The 27,503-nt window shown below is 42.3% G+C and overlaps 1 protein-coding gene across 3 annotated transcripts in view; it reads left to right on the top strand.

The window, feature by feature from the left end:
• Positions 1–27,503, top strand: part of Elovl7 (ELOVL fatty acid elongase 7) — a 68,580-nt gene that overhangs the window by 26,089 nt on the left and 14,988 nt on the right. Inside the window, exons 1-3 of one of the 3 annotated variants that reach the window (XM_050160389.1) lie at positions 11,523–11,637; positions 19,503–19,634; positions 26,666–26,856. In XM_050160389.1, the coding sequence (XP_050016346.1) occupies positions 19,571–19,634; positions 26,666–26,856 (255 nt within the window). In that variant the 5' untranslated portion in view covers positions 11,523–11,637; positions 19,503–19,570. Of the gene's footprint in view, positions 1–11,522; positions 11,638–19,502; positions 19,635–26,665; positions 26,857–27,503 lie in introns of those variants that run through there. The other 2 variants (XM_050160388.1, XM_050160390.1) reach the window with 2 other exon arrangements.

Below are 27,503 nucleotides of genomic sequence, written 5' to 3'. Positions count from 1 at the left end.
TATTAGAATTGCCAGGTCTGTAACTGTATGTTAACTTTCAGAAGAATTGCAAACCGTTTTCCGTGGTAGCCACATCATTTCAGACCACTGACCTAATGGATGCTCCACTTTCTCCATGCCCTTCCCAACTCCTGCCACTGATGGTTGGTTGGTTGTTGCTGTTGTTGTTGTTTTATTTAACCAGCCACCCTGCTGGGTGTGGATTGTCCACTTCACCTTTGCATCTCCATCATGAGGTCTACCTTGGTGTTAGTAATGGTTGACCGACTGTCTAAGCCTGTTCCGCCGTGTCGTTTCTCTCATCGCCCTCTGGAAGGTGAGACATACACTGGAAGTATGAATGACTACAGCTGGACATAGGCTGAGGACCTGTTGAAACCTGAGGATTTGCGTGCAGTTTAACAGCCGTGCGATCTGGAGAAAGAGGCTTAACTTTTCTGAGCTTCAACTTCTTTATACCCATAGATAAGATGCCTCTTTTGCGTGGTTGGTTTGAAAGACGGGGTGAATAGGATGAATAGAGCATGGAACTGGGAGCAAGCCTTCCTTAAATGGGTGCTGCTGTCCTCATGGGTGAGTGAGTAGGTGGCAACTTCCTCTGTGTCCTTACCTCAACAGAGCCAGTAGCTGATGTCAGGGGATGGGTTTCTCTACCTGTCACCTGCTACATCAGCAAGCACGCTTAGATCTCATCACAGGACCTGTTAACTGCTCTTCCACTCTGAGACTCCTGGGTGAGATCAGGTGAATGCCTGTTGTTATCAGTGTCTCTGCTTCTCGCCATGACTTTCCCTCAAGCCTTAACAGACCCATTTCACAGGTCCAACTGCTTCCAGAGACTTGTACTTACAAGGGCATTCTTTGCAGAAGCAATCGATTCTTTCTAAAACTCCCGTTGATACAACTCTTTAGTTGTGAAGGTGCTAAGGCTGGATGCTGGTTGTCTGGGGCTGAGAAGAGGTGTTTTGACCCTGTGAGGGGCCTCCCTTGACTGGGCTGGTTTTGGTTGCCTCCTTGCCTTTGAACCTCTTGGATCATTTATGAAAGCAGAGGAATGGCTTTTATCTGAGGCCATAGTGGCAGCGTTCCCACTGCAGGAAGCGCTCGCTTGTCTTACGAATCCCACACACTGGCTGCAAGGAGGCCTCAGGATTTCACTTGACTTGTTTCTACATCTGCAATTTCATGATGACTCTGAGAACTCTGAGAACTCGAGAGCTCGGAGGAGGGACTGTGAACTTCCCATAGAGACCTTCATTTCTCAGGCTTCATCTGTCTGTCTAGTTATAACAGCTACTCCCCTTCTTTATACATCTTACTGTGGTCTTTGAACAAGTGCCCCGTTCCCCAAAGCTCTCTTCCGTCAACGTGAAACAATATAACAGACATAAGACCAGTCTGGAACTATCCCTGAGCATGGGAATGAATGAATGAATGAATGAATGAATGAATGAATGAATGAATGAATGAACAGAGGCCTTTTGTTTTGTTTTTAGAGCTCAGAAGAAGTCTCTGGGCTTAGGAAGAGATCGATCAGTCTCCACAGCTTTAGCATACAGCTGCAGGAGAGGGAAGATGGCTTTACTTGGCAAGATTGGTTATCTGGGAATAGATAAGATAGCTTTAATCAGAATCATAAAAACGAGACAGCTGAGGATTGTTAGGAGTGGGAAGCAGGGAGGGGACTCATGTGGAATAGCTCACTGAAGAGGGAAATATTTTTTAACACAGGACAGCAGTGCATGATGGGAAGTTTGAATGGGCAGAATGGAGTCAGATGATGGAGCTGAGAAACTGGTGAGATGCCGTCCAGAAAGTCGTCAGAGGCTCCTGGAAGGGGAGCACGGGGTGGTGACAGAGGTGTTTGCAATTTATTTTTCTGGCTACAAGATTAACCCTAAACTTGGATTCAAGAGCTGTGTCAGTAGAGATGGCAGTTTCCCTGGCTTTGTGGTAGGGGTTTACCTGTGAGACGAGACCCTGGTTTCTTAGCATTGAGGACTAGGGAGAGAACTTTCAACCAAGAAAAGCCAGAGGCCTGTGTGACTGACTGTACTCCAGCTGGCAGAGAAAAATGCAAGGATGTCTCAGAGGAAACTAAAGGTAGGAAAGCCGGTGACAGAGGTGGACAAAGGCCTCCTCGGCAGACATAGCGGGCAAGATGGGTTTCTGCCAAGACTGCTGGGTTCCTGGGGCCAGGACATGCCTGAGTTGTAATGTTGGTTGGCAGGTGGACACAATGACCCCTGGCATGAGGGAAAGGTTGGGACTTAGGGTATCAGTGTAGGAATTATTACCATAATATTAGAAACGAGTGTGATAAGCTAGGTGTGGTGGCCCATACTTGCAGTCCTTGTACTGGGGAGGCTGAGTTAGGGTGAGAACCCCAAGTGTGAGGTCAGCCCAGGTTATAGACTGAGACTCTGCCTCAGAAAACCAAAACAAATGAAATAAATAAACAAGTGGATAAATCAAGAGAAAAACAAAGTACCAATAATTGAAGCGGTCTGGTCTCCACATCCATAGCCATAGAATATGGCATAAAGAAACCATGGAAGACTCCAGAAAGGGCAACAGGGTAGAAAGACACAAGGAAATGTAATGATCTGAAAGCTGTGGTCAGGGATGGAGGAAGGGAGGCGAGGTCGGGAGAGTGGGGAAATCAAGACATAAGAATTCCTGAGGGCTTAGTGGGTCAACATGTTTTCAGCGCGCATAAATTCAGCCTCTAGGTTGGAATGATTTAGTAAGTAAATAAACACAATTAAGAACAAAACTCAGAAGAAAGGAAAGGCATCTAGGAAAGGCAGATGTTTGTCTCCAGGACAGATGTGTCTCCTCTCCTTGGCATCCTTTGAGTGGATCTGAGTTCCCGCATGGAATGGATTCGGAAGGTGTTGATATCATCCTTAATGCCACAGCTCAAGGGTCTAAAAATCTCTCAGGCTTATGTTGAGATGAGAAAAATGAGACGTATAAGCACACTCGACGTAAGCTTGTAGGATTATGTTCCTACATTTAATGTGGGGGATCATAAATTCTATACTTTAGTTACAGACTGGAACAAATAAGCATCACCTCTGCTTGGACAATATGAAAGAAAGGTAACATTCACTGTTAGGATGGTGTTTTTGTATACTTGATAATCTGAGACAATGAACTACTAGAAGGAAGTTCCAGATTGCAGGGGATTAGACTTTGTCCTTCATCTTTATTAGTATGGCAAACGATGCTTGGGAATTTACTAGGTGATAAATACCTCCACAGTTAGCAACTCTGCAAAGATGCTATTAGGCCTCAACTACACTGGAGACTTTGTGATCCATCATTGTTCTTCTCACAGGCAGTTCACTTAAAGTGTTCACACTTGCCCTGGCTCTGTGTGTATCCAAGTTAGCGATGAGAAGCACACACAGCAAGAGAATATTTTGGGTGCATTTTGAGTGACTTAATTCAGCCGACTTGGCAAGGTTGTCTCTTTCTGTTTACTGTCCAGAAGCAAAATCACATGAAATGTCCAGGGAACTTAGACTATAGTGCGGGAGCAAAGAGCAGGCTGCCGCTCATCCATCTGCAGAAGTGTGGGCTCTCGGCTTTCCTTCCGTGTTTTTAGGAAGTAATCCTCAAAGTTGGAACTAGACTGGAAAATGCTACCCAAAGGATGCCACAATGTGTTGGTCTTTGTGTACCTTATTTAGGCTCTAGATTCACACTCTGATCTTTGTCCTTCACACACACACACACACACACACACACACACACACACACACCTACAAGCTAAAGTGTGTCTTTCTTATAGCTATGAGGATTTTGATAAATAATGACTCTAAAGAATAAAATACAGCTAATCTTATTCCCAGAGTTTTAAGAAAGGAAAGGAAGAAGCAAGAAAGGAAGGGAGGAAGGAGAGAGAGAGAAAGAGAGAGGGGGGGATGGCTAACATTAATGAAAACACATTCCCCACATTTTTTTGAGAATCAAATCTCATTAAAGAAAATCTCTTGAGAAGATCAAATGCAGCTTAGTAAAGGGCAAGACTACAAATAGATGTGATTAATCAACAGAATGTTGAAAAGTTGACCTTGCTACATGTGTTATTTAGAAGCAAACATGCCTTGTTTCAACCTCAGAGTTAAATTTGAAGCAGAGAAAATCGGGTCTTCATGCTAGCAAAAGCAGCAAAGTGGTGATCCGCTGTGATCTTGTGACTTAATGGTTGGTGAAGAACGTGGATTCTTATTCCTTTCATAGGCCCACCTTTCTCATTAACGCTGTACAGTACACAATTTGGATGCGATTTCTTTCCCACCTTTCCTGTAAATCATGCAGAATTAGAAGAGGCAACACGGTATGTCCACAAATAAAGTGCCCTTTAGTGTTATAAAATAAGAGGTTCATGCATACATGAAACAAAGTGTTCTCTCTGTGTGTGTGCGTATGTAGGTGCACATATATGTTCATGTGCCGGCCAGAGGTTGATGCTAGGTATCCTCCTCAGTCACTCTCCATCTTATGTTTTGAGGCAGAGTCTCCCCTTCAACCTGGAGCTCACCAGTTCATGTAGGCTGGCGGTCCAGAGAGTTCCAGAGAGCCTCCTGTCTCTCTCCCCAGTGATGCGGATACAGGCATGTGCCACTATCACCAGCATGAGTACCCAAAGTCAGTCTTCATACCCATACAGCAAATATTACCAGCTGGGCCATCCCTCCTGCCCTGAAATTAGTGAGCCATGGATGCCTACCTGGTCATATCAGATGCCATCCCAGTGCTTGAGAATGGCATGTCTATACTGGCTACATACAGTGTGCTTATAGGATTACATATTTGTGTAATTGCATATTTGATTCAGCTGAGTACCTGCATCTATGTAATTGGTTAACTTATCATTTCCTTAGGACAGTAAAAAATTTCTAATATTCTAAGTTCCCCCACAGAAGTCCTCTAAAACATGTACATAAGCAATAGACAGATGCTAAGCAGTGGGCTTTAAAAACCTGTCTGAAAAGCCTTTAATAAATGAATGAACTCACCGCACTATACTGAGGGGGCCCCATTCAGCATGAGAGTCCACTGTTAAGGTCTTTACCTATCAATGGAAAGCAAAGGTATGTGTTAAGGGTTAAGAAAGAAGTCAAATGGCATTATCCTAGGCTAGACCAAGCTACTCCTGTAGGCCTTCTCATATTGACCTTTATAATATATGTCTTATATATTATAAATATATATAGATATAGATATATATATTAGTTGGGCAGTGGCAGTGCGCACCTTTAATCCCAGCAGTTGGGAGGCAGAGGCAGGTGGATCCCTGTGAGTTGGAGGCCAGCCTGGTCTACAGAGCTAGTTTCAGAACAAGCTCCAAAGCTAACGAGAAACCCTGTCTCAAAAACAAACAAACAAACAAAAAAAAAAAAACAAAAAGACATAAGAAATATTTCATTTTCTTAAATACTCCATGCATTCACTTAATGCATGTTTTAAAGATGGCATGAAACATTTGTGTTTCATGCCATCTTTAAAAGAAACAGTAATAATACCCTCCCCCAACACATCCAACTCCAAACTGAAATCAGAATGCAGCGTTTCCCCAACTGTAGACAAATGAAACCCCGAAAATATGCCTTTTATCAAGAATCGAAGGAAAGGATAAAGAATATTAGGTAGCCCAAAATCTCAGAGTATAAGATAGCCCTATGCAGATGATCTGGGGCTCTAAGAAAAGTAGCCTCTCTTTCATTCTATCTTTGTTCTTATTTATTTTATTTCATGTACATAACTATTCTGCCTGCATGGATGCATGTGCACCATGTACTTGCCTGGTGCCCAAGGAAATTTAAAGAGGGCACTGGAATCCCTGGAAATGGAGTCCTAAGTGTTTGTGAACCGCCATGTGGATCCTGGGAATTGAGCCCGCGTCCTCTGGAAGAGCAGCCTCTCTTGCTCCAGCCTTCTTCCTTCTGTTTTTCTGAAGGTCTGTTTCTGTAAACCAGAGCCTCTAGCTAAATGCACCTGCCTATGTTAAGGGCTAAGTAAATCAATGTTTGCAGCTTGTCTAGAAAATAAAATGCCTGCCGTACTTTGAATTTCTAAACAACTGAAGCATGAATTCATTCTAGGAATCTGGATGGTGATAGGTTGAGCAATGGAACTGAAATTGGACTTTGTCATGGTTCATAATGGGTACTTGTGGCCAGGCACTCAGTGGAGAATCCACCTTCTTTGCTTTCCTAGTTTGCTTTTACCACCAGTGAAAGCAGAGCGTTCATCATAGGCTCTCTCTCTCTCTCTCTCTCTCTCTCTCTCTCTCTCNGCACACACGCACACACACACACACCTGTGTAACTCAGTTGCTCCTAGTCCGTTCAGGGTGTTCAGGATGCTTTTGTGCTTGAGAGAAATCTCTTACTTTACCCGCCTCTCCTATCTCTCTACAAACGTCTTGTGAAGCACAATATAAAATGGGAAGACCCCAGAAGTCAATTGAGTTAAGCGTTGGGTGCATATCCTTCAGAATTGTTCTGATTTCAGCTGAGGGACTGTAAGGGGCCCCAACAGCCCAAACATTCCTGCAGGGTAACAGTTACTTCCCAGTTCCTGCACCAGGTTACTCTCAGGACTCTCCTGCTTCCCCCACGGATGCCAACATTTTCTTTCACTGTTGGGTAGTATTCCCTTGATTGGATCTACTGTTCTTTGTTTGTCTGTCTATACACTGAAGAACATTCAGGTGGTTTCAGTTTGGGGTATGTCTTAGTTTGGGTTTTCATTGCTGTGAAGAGACACCATGATCATGGCAAATTTTATAAAGGAAAACATTTAATTGGGATGGCTTTCTTACAGTTTCGGGGGTTCAGTCATCTTTATGGCAGGTGCTGGAGCTCACAGTCCTTACATCCTAACTAAGAGACAGTAGGAAGTTGAATGACTGTCACACTGAGTGAGACTTGAGCAAAAGAGACCTCAAAGCCTGCCCCCACAGTGACACACACTTCCTCCAACAAGTCCACGCTTCCTAATAAATGACCTTGAGGGTCATTTTCTTTCAAACTACCACAGGCTGATTATGAATAAAGTTACAATAAAAATTATATTCAGGTCTTTATGTGTTAATATAAGTATTTATTTCTCTTCAGTTACGACCTAGGAGTAAGATTATTAGGCAATATGCTCAGTGTATGGGATTTTGATCATGACTGTTCAATCAACTTGAGGATAGTTGGTATCTCTTGCTTTTATGAGAAAGGATATTCATTCTTGTGTCTCAGGCTTCTGAATTCTGCACCACCACACCTGGCTTGACAATTGATATCCTAATAATATTGAGTTTCCCAATGAACATAATTTTCTACTTATTTAAATCTTTGATTTTTTTCATAGATGCATACATTTTTTTTCTACTCCTTTAGTTTCTCAGTCACGGTTTATCTTGTAATTGTTGTATATCAATAGCTTTCTCAGTATGTAAAGTAAATTTTATTATGTATTTAAACAAGGCTTCTTTTTTGTTGTTTTGTTGTTTTTTGTTGTTGTTGAATTCTGCACTTTGAAAAGACCAGTCCTCATTGTATTGAATTTTCTTGCCATTTTTGGAGCCTTTTGAGGATGTTTTATGTTTGTTGGTTTTATTTGGCTACTTCACTGCCTTCTACACCAGGGAATCACTCTTTAGCCATGAACACTCTGTTTCTAATTTCTTTTTAATGCAATAGTGATGCTTTGTTCCTTAAATTGTTACATTATTTCTGTGTTCACCATTCCATTTTATTCTTTAAAACAATTTATGGATACATGTTTTTAATTCCAGTTACTTAGAGAATTTCATTGCTTTAGTTACACTGCATTTTCGCCTTGGGTTGGTTTCTCTTTTTCTCTCTCTTCTCTCTGTCTCTGTCTCTCTTTTGTGTGTGTGTGTGTGTGTGTGTGTGTATCTATGTATGTATTTTATGCAGAGTATCAGGCAGTGCCATGTAGCTTCACTATGTAGCCCAGGCTCAATTCAAACTAAAGATCCTTCTGCCTCAGATTCCCAAGTGCAGGGATTACAGCTGCCTGCCATTGACTGGTTCTTTGTTAGTGTCTTTGCTATACCCCCTACCCCTGAGTCTATTTGCGAAATTTTTCTTGTTTTTTTTTTTTTTTTTAATCTTGTGGGTCTCTGGATAGTTCTGGTTACACCATATCCTTACTGTACAGATGCTTTGTCATTCCTTTTGAACCTGTTTCTCCCCCTCATTTAGCTGTAGTTTGAGGGCTGAGAATCTCAGTTTATACTTAAAATTTTTTCTTTCTTTCTTTCTTTCTTTCTTTCTTTCTTTCTTTCTTTCTTTCTCTCCTTCTCTTCTCTTCTCTTCCCTCTTTCTTTCTTTCTTTCTTTCTTTCTTTCTTTCTTTCTTTCTGTCCTCCTTCTCTTCTTTCTTTCTTTCTTTCTTTCTTTCTTTCTTTCTTTCTTTCTTTCTTTCTTTCTTTCTTTCTTTCTCATACAGAGTCTCACCATGTAGTCCTGACTGTCCTGGAACTCGCTCTGTAGATCAGGCTGTCCTTGAAGTCAGAGCTCCTCCTGCCTCTGCCTCTCAAATGCTGGGATTAAAAGCATGTGCCACCATCGCCTGGCAGACCTAAATTTTTCCATTTTAGGAAAGCATAATGCATTTTAAGTTTCAATTTACCCTCTTACTTCAATTAATGGTTAAATAATTTTCTTTTCAGTGTCGAGCCAACCTAAACTGTAGTAACTAGGCTTTTTAATTTATTTGGTTGATAGAGTCAGGTGGCTGTGGGTAACCATTTTGGTAGGTAAAGGCCTCAGTGAAGAGTTGTGTTGGTGGATTTAGTGCAGAATGAGATCACTGGGTGGGAGAACAGGCCTAAAGAAGCTTGTATAGCAACCTTACTAAAGGTGCTTTGGGAGACAGAGAAAAGAGATGCAGCCAAAGCAGTATCTGAATAGAAGTTTTCTCTCTCTTTCCTGCCTCATCCCTTAAGAACTTACACATTCTAGGTGAGATTGTTGAGCTATCCCTCCAAACTCTGAATATATAAATATTTTTTTTAAATCTCTTTTATTTTAAGAGGTCTGGTCTTGCTATGTTGCTCCAGGTGGCCTTGGGCTCCTGAAGCCTAGCGGTCCTTCTGTTTCAGGCCCTGGAGTCACTGGGACTACTGCACTTGGGAGTTCTCATTTTTGAAGTAGCATTAAGGGTTAATATCAAGACTTATCCCTCCTCAGAGAGTATCTGTGAGGCAACTGTTCCTGTTCAACAAGTAAGTGTAGCACTCCCGTCACCAGAAGTGGATTCCTGCTCCCTTCACTCTCCTCCTCCTCAGCATCCAGCCTGTTCAGAGGTGGGCTGGGCTCTTCTGCTTCCCCAGCTGGATCATCTTATGACCCTCGCTTGTTGGAGATACCAGTCAGTTCCAGAACCTTTCTTCAGCCATGGATTTTCTAGGATTTTGAATGTTTATTTGGGGATTTCCCTTGTTTAGTTGCTTCTGTGAAATTTCAAGGTTTTCGTTGTTGTTTGAATCATTTGTTTTTTTTCATTCTTTGGTGTTTGGAGTCACTCTGAGATGCTACCCTACAGCTTCCTTGTATTTGTCCCTGGCTTCTCCTCCTGTTCCTTAAACATGGGTGTTTCCCGGGGTGCCGTCCATTGCCAGGTCCCCTCCTATGGTATTTCTCAAGAGATCTGCACTGCTCCCATGTTAATTATTACCTCTTGCTAATTAAGCACACCTTTCCTCCTAGCTTCTGATACCGGATTTTCCTTTAAGTCCAATGAACATCTAGATACTTGGTACATTCATTTGTTAGGGCTGCTATAGCAAAGTCCCACCTGCTGAGTGGTTTAAATAACAAAAAAAGTATTAGCTCATAGTTCTGAAGATTAGAATTCGGAAACCAAGGGGATACAAGGGTGTGTTCCCTCTGAAGGCTGCCAAGGGGGGATCTAGTCCAGCTCTTTGCCTTGGCTTAGAGATGTTCTTTTTGTGTTCATATTTCAGAGATGTCTTTTACCCTGTGTGTTTATCCATGCCTGGATTTCCCCCTTCTTTCAAGATAGCAGTCATATTAGATTAGGACCCACCCTACTGACTTTATTATTTGTGTACTTATTGGGGCGGTGTGTGTGTGTGTGTGTGTGTGTGTGTGTGTACCACAGGGCAGAGGACAACTTATAGAAATTGTTTTTCTTCATCTATCATGTGGGCCCTGGGACTTGAACTCTGATCATGAGGTTAGGCAGCAACTGTATTTACTTGCTGCACCATCTTGTGACTTCATCTTTAACCTGATCTATAAAGACCCTCTGTTCCAATGAGGTCACATCCCTCAGTACTGGGGACTAGGATCTAACATACTAATTTTAAGGGATCACAACTTAACATGCAACATTTAGTTATTCAGTCATACCACAGACATTTTCTGCTGCATTCTAGGTATGAGTCTAGGCACTGGGAATCCAAAGATTCCAAGGTATAGGCCCTTCTCTCTTGATAAATGGAACAGATAAGTATCAATAAGCAAGAATTTGCAATAGTGTGAAGGATGGGCTGTCCTAGAAGAGGATTACTATTACAGGGATTCTCTCCCTGACTGGCTAGCCCAGGGATGCCTTGCAGAGGAAGGGCCTCGACACTGCATCTTTCCCAATAGGATGCCACCCTGCAGAGTTGTTTTGTCCTGCTTCTAAACCACACCCTCAGTTTCCCAGCCCTGGATCCCAGCACCCAGTTAATCTTTCCAAATATTTCATTGACGTACAGTTTCCCAACTTGAAAAACCTGTAATGACATTGTCAACAGAATTAAGGGTAATAAAATTCTTCAGCCTGGCTGCCTTTGCTTCCTCCACAGTCAAGTAAGTACCACTGGAGTGTTTCTTTCCTGTCCTGATCTCTCTGTGTCTGCACTTCTTAACCTTGTGCATCACCAGGGTACTACCAGCTGGTCCACAAACATCCTTGGGCTTTTCTATAATACTATGTGGTCAGAATTTTGCTTGGTTGTCCATTATATCTTTAGCACTATAACAGTGCTTGGCATATAACAGATATGTACAAATATTGGTTGAGTAAGTGGTTTCCCCACCCTCTGGAGGTCTGTCTGCTTGCAGAGTCTTCCTCTCCCCTCTCTCTCCAGTGTGAACATTTCTATCTATTGGATTCTTACTCTCAAGGCTCAGATGGTATGTCATCTCCTCTAACACGTCTTCCTTCTGGGTCAGGTGCTGCAAGTGCGGCACACCCACAAGGCCTTTTGTGATCTCTATGAACTCTTGGCGTGACCCGTCTTTGCACCATAGAAACCTAAGTAGATGTCTTTCCCCGGCAGATCAAGGGTTAAGTTTAGGAACCATAGTTAAAAAAAAAAGATTGAGTTTGGCATGGTATTTTTTTTTACACGAATATAGACGTTCAGAGATTACTCTGTCGGAAGAGAAAATGAACGGGAGAACAGTTTTGCCTTCATCTGAAAACAACTGTTGTGCGTATCCCTTCTTACCTTGCCTTATTTTTCCTAAGGTTACAGGATTTTTAAAGTTCATCTGGTAGCCGTTTACTGAGCACCTGGTTAATTCGAGATTTCAGCGCTAGCAGTAGATGGTAAAGAAGATTGAACCTGTCTTTGCAGTAGCTGGTAATTATTGTGTCTTCTGATAATCCAGTCCAGTTGGTCCCAAGGGGCAACAGGTTTTAGGATATTTTTACATTCTCAGACTTTGCTCATTCCATGTCTAGAAAATCTTTGCACATTGAAGCTACTTGTGGAAAAGGGACCCAGCCTGTCTGCATCTTGTCACTCTGCCGTGTCCAGCACTGAGCTTACACCCACTGGCGATTTGAGCAGGTCCCAGTTTGCCTCGTCTCTCCCCAGTTACAGAAAGCTGAGTTGGGAGCAGAGATGAAGTCTTCTATTTTCCTACTTGTAAGGGAGGGCCTTCTGTTATCATGAGTTCCCAGAAAACAGTGAGCAGCACACTGTTTAGTACCGTGCCAGAGTGTCCACAGACATTCCCTTTTCTAGTGACATCGTTCGTGAACACCCTGGTGTCTAGGCCTCCTCCATATATAAGGTGAAGTGAACACTGGAGCCAACGTGTCTGTCTCATTTCTCAGACTCAAGTCATGGTTGGGCCATAGATCTTGAGCCAGACAGAAACATGTGATCTGAATTAGTCTGGTGGGTCATGTATATATAATTTCTCTTAGAGATCAAGTTCTTCAGATAAGGAAGAAGGAGGCAGTAAAATTGGGGTGAAAGAATAGAACAAGGAATGGAGAACATGTTTGCTTTGAATCCTGATTGGTATGGCAATTCCAGCCTTTCCTTTTGAGAGGCAGGCCCGAGATGTTCCTACCACACTAGTAGGTGGGTATTCTGTGTCATTGCTGTGAAGGGGGTAGGAAACACCCATCGTATTCCTGTAGGCTAGATTCCAGGTGGAACAGTTTCAGCTCATGGCACTCGTATAATGACAATTACAAGTGTCGTACCACCCTGTGTTTATAGATTTATAGTGTGGCATCTGTTCCAGAGAGACTGTGGCACAGATAATTATAAACAGAGGATACATAAAACTGGCTGGAAAGCCTTATATGGTGCTCCAGAGTTTCTTTAACTTATTTGCATGTTTTACTTGCTAACTTATTTATCATGCTTTGTTTAAACCAAAATCAAAATCCCTTTGTCAGGAACATACTCCAGGCAAGAAGGGTAGCAGACACTTGGGTGGGCTCTGGCTTTGGCACTTTGGTTCACATCTGAATGTGCACTGCCAGGGCAATCCTCCAAGCTACAGTTATGTTCTACGTTGTTTCTCTTAAGCTAACCTCTCCTCTATCCTTGTGGGCTAACAGCTCTTCCATATTTCAGGTCCCTATGTTTTCCCTGAGGCTGTGTGTATATATGTGTGTGCGCGCACACATGCGTGCTTATGTGTGTGTGTGTGTGTGTGTGTGAGAGAGAGAGAGAGAGAGAGAGAGAGAGAGAGAGAGAGAGAGAGAGAAAGAGAGACTTCCTAAGCAGCACAGTCTAGCCTCAAACTTGTATCCTGGTGTCTCAGCCTCCCAAGTGCTAGGAGTCCAGCATGCATCACTAAACCTGGTCTGGTCCTTGGCAAGAAGCTAACCTGTAAGACTCTTATGAAAAGGGTCATTTGAGTCTTCTTGGAGAACATGCAGAGAGTTTTGAAACCCCTAAAAGGAAATACCAGTTGGGTATGGTTCTCGCTTTTAATCCCAGCAGTAGGAAGCTGGAGTGGGGCCGGAGGAGCATGGACTCAGAGTCAGCTACATAGACCCTGTAAAAGAAAGAAGGAAAAGAGGGAGAGAAGGAAGGAAGGAAGGAGAGAGGGAGGGAGAAAAAGCCCATCTTTCTATCCTCAAGGAAGGTGTGGGAATGACTACCACTGTCTTTTCCATTGAAAGCAGCAAATCAGATCTTTTCCAGCTCACGAGATCTTTTCTGCCCTGTGTTTGGATGTCTTGTCCTGTGAAGATCTTATCCCCCTCATGGGTTAAGTTATGTACAGTTGATTGCTCTGGTACTTGTAGCTAATAATCTTCCTTGACTCAAATGGCACTTTCATTTGAAAAACAAAAAGTTAGGTATTGAATTTCTTCCTTGATATTTGACTCTATTGGGGTTTTGTTTGGTTGCCCAAACAGCAACACTTAGGATCTAGTTTTCTGTAATGCACCAAGAACTGAGGTGTAGTCATGATTTTTCTCTCATGAGTACTTGAGGCCCTTATATTTTACCCCCCAAATGAGGGGCTAGTTTCCTCCCACCGGAGATATGGGTGCTGACTCAGGTGTTGCCCGCAGATCTCATTTCTCACACAAATTCTTTTGACTCATCAGATTAATCTTGGCCAGAATCAGCCACGCCTCCTATTCCACCCTGATTCCAATGCCTTCCACAGCCAGGTGACTTTTAGTACCTGAATCCTGTTGTGTATTTTTATGGCTGTTTCAGATGTTGTGAGTGGTGCCCTGTCTGAAAATAATGTGTATAGTGTTAAGAAAACGTTTCTAACCTTGGCCCATCATTGGAATTTCCCCAAATACCACCTGTATCCAATCTCTGTCTTAGGAATTCTGAATTTCATTCATGTCCAGGAACCACTGGCCTATGAGATGTAGAAGACACAAAAGTTGCACTGACCTATCCCTTTATATTTACTTGGTATCTGTTGTAATGCCTCTTTGATGGTCTGGTTTCATTTATTTGACTCTTTTCTTTAGCTAAAGGTTTGGCTTTTTTTTTTTAACTTTTCATGAAACTTATTTTCTACTTCTCATTGTATTTTGTTGTTCAGGTATAGACATTCCATTGATTTCCAATGTTCTCTTCCTTATTTCCTCTTGAAGACTTTGGGCTTCATTAGTTCCCTGATGTAGAACATTAGGATATTTGGGAATTTCATATATGAGTATATATGAAATAGTTGATGAGATAGTTGGGAATTTCATATATGAGTACTGAATTGACATGATTTCCACCTCTTCCCCCTCTTCCTCCCTTCTTTCCATGCCTTCCCCTACTGCCTCACAGACTTGCAATCTCTTTTCTTTAATTACTAATGCTGCATTTTGTTGGAAGTCATTCTTTGCCACAAATGCAGGCATCTGTTACAACAAAAGGCTCTTTTCTCGTGGCTGTGGCAGATACCTGGCAACAGAACTTAAGGAGGTTTGTTGTGGCTGGAAATGGAATCCGGTCCATCATGACTTGGTGGTAGGTGATTCCAAGGACCACAGCTCCCCTGATTGATTAGCTTGTATGTGGACAGTCATGAAGCAGAGAGAGGGCCTCCTGGTGATTCAGTCCTTCCAACTAGACCCCACCCCACAAAGATTTCATGGCCTCTAAAACAGCATGATTTTAGGGATCACCTGGGCCTGTGGGGGGTGTGTCACATTCAGAGCATAGGGACTTTCCTCTTGTATCCCACCGTTTGGCTGTGTTTCTGTCTTCGTTTGTCTCATGATACTTCTCAATTTCATTTAGATTTCCTTTGGACCTATCCATTGTTCCGGAGTAGGCTGTTTTCTTTCTACATATTGTGAATCTTCTGCTTTTCCTTCTGTTGTTGTCGTCTAGGTTCCTCATATTGTGATTGGAAGAGACTGGATATGGTTTCAGTTTTCTTAAATTTCTGATACTTGTACTGTGACTCAGCATATGATCTATCCTGAAGGATATTGTTTGCCTGAGAACAATGTGCACTGTGTTGTTGGTGACAAAGTCTTTTGTTTCTAATTCATTTTCTGTCAGGATGATTGATAATGTTACTGAAAATGATAAACTTGAATCTTCTGCTATTTTTGTATCCCCATCTATCTCTCTTTTTAAATCTGTTGATATTTGCTTTGTGTATTTAGATGCTGGGATATTATTTGCATATATATTTATTCTTTCTTCCTCTGTCTCTCTCTTGTGTGGTACTGGACATGGAACCCAGGACTTCATGCATGCTAAATAAGTACTGTGTCCCACTCAGCCCTTTTTACATCTTTTTGATGAACTTGACCCTTTTATCTTCTTCACTCATTTATAATGACCGTGTCTCATGACAACTTTAACTTAAAGTCCATTTTGTCTGATATAAGAACACAATATTATTTTTCTGTTACTTAATTTGTATTTATTGAGGGTGATAGAACACTATCATATGAGCATCTCTCCTGAAATCTCCAGCAAGTTACAAGAACATATGCAGGTTCAAGGTAATGGGGCAAGGGAAACCTTTATTAGCATCAGTGATCAAGACTGCTGACTACTCTTACAGAGGACCAAGTGGATATTGTATACCACTTCCCAGGACCTACATGGTAGCTTACATCTATCCATAACTTCAGTTCCAGGAGATTAAAAACCCTTGTCTGGCCCTCATGAACACCAGGCACATACTCTGGTATACAAACACACATGTAGACGAAGCACCCATACATTTTAAATAACTGTAAACACATTTTATTAACACCCTGCTCTGACCAGCTTAGCTAACTGGTCTCTCCTATTAGTGAGGAGCTTTTTAGTCCTTCAGGTTTTCTGTCTACATAACTGTCCCTAGACATCCAGGGCCCCTTGAGTGGTTGGCCAACTATTCCTGCAGGTCCGGGAAGTGGTATACAATATTAATATGTGTATGATTTCTTCATTGCAGCTCTTTTACAATATTATTCTGCCCATTGAAGGCATGCAGAGGGCTTTCTTTTACTCCAACACCACACTAGAACAAAAGGACCTCTATGGTCATCTATGGCCCCTAACCCCTACCCCAACTCTGCCTGGGCAGTAGTGTCTGACCCTTATACTCTGAGGTCCAGCTCAGCCTACTGGTACCTATTTGAGATCTTCATCAATAGCTTTCCTATCTTCTCATTGCAAGCCTGAAGCATTCACGTTTGTTTCAGGAGACACGGAAGCCTCTTGTCTTTGGGTTCGTCGATATGACTAAGTGCATACACTTTTATAACCCAAAAGATAGGATAAAGCTTTTTTTAATTTTTGCTTTCTGCTGTTCTGGGTAAATGACAAAAAATGGGAGGGAAAGGACTAAGAATTATACTAAGGAGAAATAGTAATACTGTGAGCAAACTGACAAGTTAGGTCTAGTGGACACATAGTTTTACTTGTGTATGTATAGGCTACATGTGTAAATAAGTGTATACAGACTGAAGCACATGTGTTTTCCTGCTAATCAATGAATCTGAACATTTGAAATAATTTTAGAAATAATGGAGTCTATTCTATTCTTCCTGGATTGATTTGCTTTCAATTAAAATTTATAATGGAAGATAAAGACAAAATAATTTAAACATTTGCTGAAATATATTACCTCAAAAATAATCTCTAGGCAATAGGCATTCTAATAAATATTGCCATAGCCTTAAAGACTAGAGGATTAATTCCTGAGGATTGTTCTCAACTTATAAATCAAAGACAAAAAGTATCAGTGCTAAGCTCTTTCATCACCAAGCTCAGTCCATCTCTCCCCACCCTCACCCCACTAAAAGAGTACAACCCAGTCTGGTCCATTAATTTAGAAAGAAAACAAGCTATTAATTTTTATGCATTTGAATTTGGAGGTAGACAAAAAAAATTCCTCTCATGAAGCCATTTAAATAAATTTCTGAAAAAAACTGAAGCTAATCTGTGCAGAAAAACTCATCTATTATTTTGAACAACTGTCTGCCAAAATAAGCATGTGTCTGCCAAGTGCTTGCTCCGAGGCAAGCTGCTGCGGTCTGGTGAAGGCATGGCAGAGGTCATCTGGATAATTACTTCAAGCCATGGACATTTTTGCCCACCAGGGGACATTTGATAACTGCTATCCATGTATATGCGTGCCTCAATCATAAAGCGGGGGTTCCTGGCATCTAGCAGATAGATTGTCAAGCCAGGTTGTCTCACATAGCTCCAAATGCCCAGAGTAATTCTCTATGTCTAAGTACTGTCAGGCTGGAGAAATCCTGCTTTAAACGTGTAGGGGCCTGTTGGAATTGCCTCTCACTCTCAGCTTCAAATCTTTCCAAATCTTTGGGACGTAAGAAGTTGAAGCCTTCAGATCTTTTCTGTACAGAACTCTTCAGAATTTTCATTATGCTAATGCAGAAAGGGAAGCTTGTCCCAGCCAACAGTAGAACACGCGAAACACACAGATTAGCATCTGGGTGGAAATTTCTCTCAAAGCCTTCCAGAGGCATTCCTTTGCCAAGACAGTGGGAGCAGAGATTCCATCTGATCTTCCAGAACCCAAACTGGGACTGTCGCAACACCGTCACCTGGAAGTGGGAAGGCAGTACACACCCACTGCCCAGCTCTGACTGCTGGCTCTCCTGATTCTTAGCAGCCCGGCCCGGCCCAGCCAGGCCACCATTTCCTTTGTATTCTGCACACTCCTCCAGCTTCCTGTACCGGCAGCATTTTCTCCATCCCCTCATTTTTGATAGTTGACTTGTTGGTTTCTGGAGTTTGAGTCTTAGGAGGGCCTTTCCTGTGGCGAGGCTGTACAATTTCAGGGTTGTCGTCTGGAGTTTCCAACCACTTGGAGTAAGAGCTTCTCTGATAACTTTGGATTCAGAAAGCCTTTTATTGTGGTTGTTTTGTTCCCTGATGCCAGTCTAGCTGTATCAACGTCGTTTGTTGAGTGACTGCTAGGAATTCATTGTCCACCAAGACGACACCTGTGTCAGCATGCTGCATGCCTTATTTTGTTTCTGTAGGTATACAAAGGAAATAACTTTGTTTCGTAGCGCTAGGAGAAAATCAACCTTCCTGCCGTAAACTTAGAGGATCTCTTTTTTAGTATCACAAAACAAACACCATGAAGTTTTTTTTTTTTTTCAACCAAGTCCAATAGCATCAAGCACATTTACGTTGCTGTAGGATCCACCTCTAGACAGGTCCAGTCTTCTTGCTATGTGGCTTTGATTCATTCCGCCATTGACTCAGGATACACCTACCATTTGTAAGCTGTACCTTAATTTTAGAGACCTTAAAGTGTGGGGAAGAATACCTCTCAGGATCACTGACATGCACTCTTCGATTCTCAGATGTATTGGACATGTTTCTGGGTGTCCCATTGATTGTCTGCGTGACACTGCCTTAGGGCTTGAGTTCCTGGGGTTGGATTGTGTCTTATAACATGCAGCAGGCCTGGTTCTCTTCACTGGCCGTCTTCCTGAGAAGAGTTCTCTTTTCCACAATGCTTGCCTGCCCGTTTGAAATAACAGAGCTCCTTTTCTTGGTTCTTATTGGTTTTCCTCCACTCTTTCTGACTCATTCCACTATTTTTTTAATTACTAGGTGGCATTTTAATGATTAATAAAATGCTGTAGGAATACTGGGAACCTCTATATTTTAAAAACGTAAGGAACTGGAGAGCTGACTCAGTGGTTGAGAGTACACTGTTTTGGGAGAAGCCTGAGTTCAGTTCCTAGCTCCCATGTCAGGTGGCTCACAGCTGCCTGTAACTCCAGCAACAAGGGATTCCACACCTCCAGTTTCCGCTGACACTCATACTTAAATGGCACATGCACATTTAGTTAAGAATAATAAAAATATTTTCAAAATTTTTCACAAAGAAGACTTTATCGGGTCTGAAGGTGGCCCCAAGGCCTGGGTCAGCACACATGTCTGAAGGTTTGGGTCTCTTCTCCCTTTCTGGATGTCCATCACAGCCTTGCCATGGTGATACAGCCTCCCCCCCGACCTGCATCCTCCTCGCAAAAGGGCTATGTTCCTATAAGGCTTCCTAGACTCCTGTCTTCCTTTTGCATCATATCCACAGAATGCCAGCCTTCTTCAGCGAGGTTACCAGTCTCTCAAGAAGAACAGAAAGTCTCAAGCGTCTGTGACTGTGTCAGCATTTCTTATGGTTCACTAATGCATTTTCCCTTCTGTAAGAGTTTTGTTGCCCTGCCAGTTCCTATTAAAGTTTTAGCATTTTAAATATTGTATTACTCAAAGCTTATTTTTATTTGCATTTATAGATCATAAGCTCCTTTCTGCCTTGTTTTACTGAAGAATCCATTAAAAGAGCCAGTTAATCTTGTAGAAAATGGCGTTCAGTGATCTTACATCGAGAACTGTGCGTTTTTACGATAATTGGATCAAGGATGCTGGTGAGTAATGAGATTTTCCAATTGAAGTTCATCTTTCCTTTTTATATCAAATTCCCACATTAATAGGATTTATTTGGAACAAAATAAAAGACTTGACAACTTCCTACTCCTTTATTACATTAATCAAGAAGCTCTATCCAGGGTTCTATTATAGCCAAACCTGCATATATGTTCATGATGACATTCATAGTAGTGAAGACACTCTGAATTATTTTCAGGAGAGCCCTGGGTGATGTGCAATGGCACATCTCAACCCAGTAGCCCTGAAAAATGGTTTTGGAGGGTCAGTACTCTAATGTTCTAGAGGGAAATCACAGACGCTGTCGACAGAAGTTCAGGCCAAGCTGATTCTGGAATGAAAGAACTGCCCTTGCCCCCGAGAGGCGATGCAGAAAGAGCAGGGAGTAATAAAAATAGAAATGGTCCTTTGGAACATTTAGTGTCACCAGAGTTTAAACTACACAAACGGAAGCCTTGCCTGAGCATCGAGTGTGTTTCCTCTGTGGAGAGTTGGACCTCTCATAGGTGGTGAATGATGGTTTGGTCATTTGGTCTGCTGGTGAGGACTGCGGTCAAGGTCATGCGTTTGAACCTGCGGACTGTGTTCTCTCCAGCTGAGCTCCACCAGGTCTCATGAGTGACTGTCCTTTGTCTGTCAGTGAGTTTTCAAACCCCAGGCAATGTAGTATTGTTTCAAAAACTATTAAAGTCTTAAAAATTAAAACAAAGGTAAAAGTTTTTAAGATAAAAGGAACCAGAATGCCTTAGAACTTAGACCTGAGATACCAGCCAACCTAATGTCTCATTTTAGAACTGAAGAAATTGAAACCCGGAGATGTGACCTTCCCAAAGTCACTGTGAGTTGAGAAAGAAAGGAAAAAGAAAGAACCACCCTAGAACTGTTGTTTTTTTTTAATTATGTCTAGTGTTCTAGCATTTTATTGTTTGTAATTATTAAGTTTCACATAGTCACGACCAGAACCACTTTGGAGTAAACCACAAATTCATCATGTACCTAGTACACGTGAAGCTGCATCTTAGTTTACAATGATTTCAGCAAAGACACTCTTTCATGGCAGCACCCTTCTCCCCGTGCTGCTAAAGGGCAATGCTACTTCTCTAAAGTTTATCCAATAATTTGTCCCTCAAGAACGCCAAGGGCAAACAAGCTCGACTCTGTTAGGGCTAATAGAGTAGATTTTTCTCTATTTTCTAATCCCTTTCCTGTTTCAAGTTACTGGGTTCAGAAAAAGTACCTTTTTCTTTAGGGATCATCTTTCCCCATTGATTTATAGTGATTGCTACAAATTCAATGTTTAATGTAAACATTAAATGTTGCATTTCAAAGGAGAGATGTACTCAATTCTCACTATTTGAACCTGGAACCCGAGGTGATCTAGGTTTAATTAAAAAGATTATTACAGAGTTGTTAGCCAGCCATAGAAGAAGCAAGATGTGACTGCCTTGCTGAAAAAGGTACCAAGCCATGTGGCTAGCATAGACAAGAATAATGGGCTAATATAAGTTATAAGAGTTAATAAGAAGCCTGAGCTAATGGGCCAATCAGTTTATAAAAAAAAAGATTATAACATGCATATATGTGCCATAACTGTACGTGTAGCAGTCAGAGGACAACTACGTGGGGTTGGTTCTCTCCATACACTTTCATGTGGCTTCTAGGGATGGAACTCAGGTCATTGGGCTTGGACAGCAAGCACCTTACCTTCTGGCCAAGCTCCCCAGCCCTGGCAACAGATTGTAGAATAGAGTTATAGATTCTCTGCCATCCAAACCTCATTATTCACTGTCCTCAATTCAAGAACCTAAGAAATTCAGGTAAACCTTATCTTAACCTTAACAAGAGCCAAGGGGACTCAGATGGTGGAGACTAATCTCATGGCCCTAGAAGTACAAACTATTTTAATACAAACTATGTCAGAATGCTGCTTCCACCTTTATCTGTGGACCAGCTCTTTACCTTTCTTTAGAAGTACTTCCATCAAAAAAGTGAGGAATACTCAGTAAAAAAAAAAAAAAAAGGAGTAGCAAAGGATTCTAGGTGGTCAAAAATAAGGAGAAACCATGCAAATGGAGCAGGCAAGAAGAGAGAGGAGAGGAGCACAGAGAAGGTAAATCTCACACTTCAGAATTAATATTCATTGAAGTCTTAGGAGAGGAAAGGCCATGGGACGTGGAAAGAGAATAGCCACGACTCAGGCCCCTCTCTACTCTAGAATAACTAGTTGACCTTGAACAAACTGTGTGTGTGTGTGTGTGTGTGAGAGAGAGAGAGAGAGAGAGAGAGAGAGAGAGAGAGAGAGAGAGAGAGAGAGAACAAGAGTGGGAACAGCACCTGTCAACAACTGCATAAGATGTGAGAAAATATTGTTACTGGGGCAGTGTCCTGACACAAATAGATCGAGATGTTACAAACGATGTTAGATACTTTTAAGGTAACAAATCGCTTTTTTTTTTCCCTTCTTTTTCTTGTCAAGGTCTAGCAGAGTTAAAAGGATTTGTATTAAGATTTACAACTTTGTGAAAAGGCTGTGCAGTGCGGCAGGGGAGTTCGTCTTGTATTTAGTGTGGTATTGATCTGGAGTGGCATTAGTTTTGCTTTTCGTACCCTGGGAAGAGCTGAATACACAAGCAGGAGCCAAGAATTTCAAGTGTTTTCTTGGCTTTGGCCCTAATCCTGTGTGGCCTTGGGAGAACTGACTGTTACTAGTTTTCTGATCACTGCAGAAGTGGTGGTCGTGCCTAATTATTTCATGTGGAAATTTCCACGGCCACAGTTGTTGGTTTGTTTGTTTGTTTGTTTGTTTGTTTGGCAGCTTAATATGTAAGATAGAAGGGAGTTTATTACAATTCTTTGATATGGAATGCTAGATTTTAAAATCATACGATAGCATTTTGATCTCAGGAGAAGTACAAAAGCAGCTCTTTGTGTGTTTTTGAATGGAAGTGCTCACTTTCAGATAGTGCAAGCCTGCTTTGCTTTGCAAGAAGATGGAGGATGAGCAGATCCCCTGCCTCTCTGAACTCTTGGTATATCAGAAAGCTGGTGTGGAATGAGTCTCCCTTCCCTTCCAGCTTCTCCTTTCTGTTGATATTTAGAATTTTAAAATGTGTACTCTTTGATGTAGTGTGTGATGCTTAAGGAACCCTATCTTAGCAGGGCGATGGTGACTCACGCCTTTAATCCCAGCACTCCGGAGGCAGAGGCCAGTGAATCTCCGTGAGTTCGAGGCCAGCCTGGTCTACAGAGCGAGTTCCAGTACAGGCTCCAGAGCTACAGAGAAACCCTGTCGTGAAAAACAAAACAAACAAGAATTCAGAAATTTGTACCCGTTGCCCAGCCTATCTCTCTCCTTGTTGTCTGTCTGGAGGAGCCTTAACACCCTTTATTTCACACATGAGACTGGGTATTGCTGAGTCCGGCTTAGTTCAATTAACATAACAATGTATTGTTCCACTTATGGAGAGGTGGCAGAGGACATGGTTTCCTTCTTTTGAGAGACCAAATGATATCCTGCTTCCACTGTTCTCTTTATCCATCTGATGAGGAACCACCAGGTAGATCTCACATGACAGCTGTTGTGAATAACACCACAGTGGGTCTGACAGCTGGTAGCCACCACAGTTTCCAGAAACGAGATTGCTGGACTTACGATCATTGTACGCTTAGGTTTTAATGGGGTCTCCATGTGGTTTTCCTAGCGGCTGTATTCATTTAACGTCTCACCGTGAGTGCACAGGGTTTCCTCCCCCTCCTTGTCTCCAGCAGCACTCATTGCCTTTTGTTTGATGCTGCAGCCCGACAAGTGGTAGGTGATGTCGTGTTCTGGTACTGATTTGTATTTTCCTGATAATTACTGATGTTGTGCATTTATTCTTCTCTTTGTTGATCGCTTGTGTCTCTTCTTTTGAAAAATTAAGTCCTTTGTCAATTTTTTATGGCTGGATTTCAAAAGCCTGTATGCCCATTACCCACCACTTAGGACTTTGATTCAATTGAATTAAGGTCATTGGGGGGGGGTATTGGACTTTTAAATACGACAGAGGTGATTCAGCTATGATTAAAGATTTGAGATCTACTGTAATGACAATAGCAAGCTTACTAAGTGTGTATGCTCTTTGCAAATTCCTCACCCAAGCTTCTGTGAAATACTCGTTTTATGCCCAATTCACAGATGAGGAAACTGCACTCAGTGAGGTTGAGTCAGTTACCTAAAACGGCATAAAGGGCCAGAGGGAAGGACGGGGTCACGACACTGACTGTCTATCTCTAGAAGTTTGCTGTACTACAATTTTCAGAGCCTCGTATAAAAAGGGCAGGTAAGGGGACAGCTCAGTGCATACAAGTTATGTGTGGTGTGACCATGAAGACCTGTGTCCACTCGCCAACGTCCATGTGAAAAGCCTGGAATGGCGGCCCATGCCTAGAATCGCAGCTCTGGGAAGCAGGAACAGGGGATCCCCGGATTTACTGGCCAGCCAGCCTAGCCAAATAACAGAAGAAAACAAATGGATCGTTTCTCATGAATGACCCCGAGGTTCACCTCTGGCCTCCTCACATGGACACACAAATGTGTGTTCCTTTTTACACATAAACATACATTTTAAAAAATGTCTTTGTTATTTTATTATCTCTTTTGAAAATAACACAGAATAAAATAAACAAACTTTTCCCATAATAACTTTTTATTTGTAGAACTTGAACGTCTACAGGGTTTTAAGAAAAGGTGTGTGCTGTAAAAGTTCAATCACAGGAAGATTGGATTTATTTGGAAACGGTTTTCTTGGTCTTCCCGAGCTAGCCTAGCATGCTTTTCTTGGCTTGTTTTCTTTCTGTTGCTAACAGAGGAGGAACAGGGGGATGATGTCATTTGATTTTTCTTCCCTTGCCAAGTCAGTGAAAGAATCAAACAAAAGATATCTCTGATGGAGAAGTGCCTTTACTGACACTTAAGCATTTTTGTTTGAAAACCGTATTTGGAGGTGACTAACAACAACAGCCAGATCATTTGCCGTTGCCTGTGAAGAAGACACCAGAAGCCTCCCTTATTTTAGCCAAGCTGTTAGAGGCGACTGCAGCTCTCCAGGGCTCTTCCTTTAGTGCTGATTTCATTAGTCTTTATTGTATTAGGAATAAAAGCTAGACATATTAATAAAACAATAAAAAGCTAGACATTGGCTTTATGACATTCTTGCATTAAGGTTTGCATTCACCTGCAGGGGATGAAATTAATTTACGACTGATCAGCTCTCATTCCGAGCCTTGATTCTCAGTTCTGTGACAAACTTTGATTTTCTGAAAGTCACCTCACAGTGTTCGAGTTCAGTGATGGCCAGAAATCCTGTTGTAGAGAACTTGTCATTGTTATGAGGCTAGAGAATAATTTACTGGAGTTGTCGGTGATTGTGAGCTGCTTTGTGGGTGCTGGGAATTGAGCCTGGGTCCTCTGAAAGAACCGTCAGATAAGAAGAAGATCAAATCCTGAACATCTGGCATTGCCTTTGAATTGACTGTTTACTCCTCAGCTTGCTTTGCTTGTTTGAGACAAGGGCATATGCAGGCATTTTTGAGTGAAGCCCACTTGAAGACAGGCTGAGTCACCTTTACTGGCTAAAGCCCTGAACAGTCACCTGCTGCATGGAACATTTCCAGCTCTGAAAGCGAGGCTGATGAGTGGACAGTCATACGGTTCTAGTGAAGAGGTTTGGGGCGAGAAGTCTAACTGGCTTTCTTGTTGGTGATTTAGAAGGACAGGTCCTCTTTCCCAGTAAGGAAGGTGATGCTCTATGCCGAGCTGAGTCAGATGCTCTCGGAAGCTGCCCGTGGTTACTTTCCTCTGTACCACTCTGTCTTCATGAGGTCACTTGGTCAAATTACACCCCAAGTGCTTGAAATTACAGAATGAACCACAGTTGGTTTTTAATTGCAATTTTGAAAGGCCGCAATCCTGCGAGCCTGGAGCCAGCAAGAACTGAATCAACTTATGTTTATGTGGTTCAAAATAGCAGACTTACTGGCTCACACTTTGGACACCTAGGACATATACTTTAGCCAGTTAGATATTGACACGATCCCTTTCAGTTTTGTGCTTCTATGATACAATATGATATAATATCTGAGAAAATATGTCAATTTTGTTAGGAAGCCAAGAGAATGAATAAGCAGCAAATACAAACACACTTTTAAATGCAAAAGACTATCAGAATAAAAAAAAATATTTTTGATATGGGGAGGGTCTCATTTATCCCAGGCTGGCCTTGAACTCCTGATCTCTGGCCTCCACCTCCCAAGTGCTGTCATCACAGGAGTGCGCCACCAAGCCCGTGTAGGGTGGAAATATTCTGAATGCTGATCGTGGTCGTGGATGGTGGAGCATCTCCTCTAGATCTGCTTATACCCACCGCTTAGAGCTTGGAGAAATTGTATCTGGGACCACAGTACAGTACTGTGGGGCTCTGGCGAAGGCTCTCCTGGGTTGCTATTACCTCACTTTGATAGCAGGAGAGCTTCTTGGGGTCCCTTTCATGATACTAACTATTTGGTGGAAAGTTCTTGCTTCCATCACAGTATGGACTAATATTCCAACACAGGGATTTTATTTCTTTTACTCTCTTTTGAGATTGACCCCAAACTTGGTGTGTAGCCACGAATGACTTTGAACTTCTGATTCTCCTGTCTCCATTTCCTGAGTGCTGGGATTTCATGTGTGCACCACTGCCCCAGGCTTAACACATGGCTTCGGAGAGGATGCAGAATTCAATCCATGGCATGGTTCCTCCAGAAGGGCTTTTTCAGAGATGCTCCCTCAGGTTCTGGTGACAAATACCTCCCACCCTTTGAGATTTAAAGATGATGACAGCCTTACTGTTCCTAGGGATTTCTCCTGTCACCCCACCTAAGGATAAGGATGCTCGGGAGTGTTGAGTGGTGCATGGTCAGCACGGGGATACAGGTTGCTGTCTGTTATCTCGGGGTTAAGAGGCTGTGCACTTACCTGTTATCTTTCTCTTAGATCCAAGAGTTGAAGACTGGCTCCTCATGTCCTCGCCTCTGCCACAAACCATCATCCTGGGGCTCTATGTCTATTTTGTCACCTCTCTGGGACCAAAGCTCATGGAGAACCGGAAGCCCTTTGAACTCAGGAAGGCGATGATAACGTACAATTTTTTCATAGTACTGTTTTCTGTGTATATGTGTTATGAGGCAAGTGTCTTCAGTATTCCTAATGGGAAAAGTTTGCCTGAGTCTTTTGTGTATATGTCAGTATGCTTTTGTTATGACTATGGAACACCCCCTCCTTTTTTATTTTTGTTTTATTTTATTTTGAGAATCGAGGAACTTAGAAACTAAGCAGGTGTTTACAGCAACAGAAACAAATTGTTAGAAACAATAGTGAGGAAAGAAAAATAACACTTAGCTCAGAGATTTGCACATAATAAAGGTTAGTTTTGAGGAAACTCATGCTCAGAGAAATAATTAACGAACTCGGAGTGATAGCCGGTAAGTGCAGGGCTAGGCCTGGAAGAAGATGGGTCCAGCTGACTCCAGAGCTCTCGTCTTGGTAACAGTCTGTCCCATCCTGGCAGGAACTTGTGGTTACTCTGTGCTCTGAGGGGCTCTACAATGACCGACTGGATGAGTTTTAGAGGATTTGAGGCAATGGACTCACATGGAGTCATAGGCTATAAAGCCCTGTCCCTTGTGAGAGATATGGGAATCTTCCAGAACTCAGGGCAGATTGTGGATTTGCTCCCTGCCTCCGCTATTCACATGTCTCAGCTGCCCTCACATACCCACTTCTCCAGGGTTCTTTGGTTTATTTCCAACCCCAGCTGTCTCCCTCCGTCTCT

The sequence above is a fragment of the Alexandromys fortis genome, unplaced genomic scaffold (genome assembly GCF_014885135.2).
Source record: "Alexandromys fortis isolate MF-2015 unplaced genomic scaffold, M_Fortis_MF-2015_v1.1 scaffold_76, whole genome shotgun sequence".
In the NCBI taxonomy this organism is placed as follows: domain Eukaryota; kingdom Metazoa; phylum Chordata; class Mammalia; order Rodentia; family Cricetidae; genus Alexandromys; species Alexandromys fortis.
Note: the sequence above shows the minus strand (reverse complement) of the source record. Positions and strands in the feature narration are given on the sequence as shown.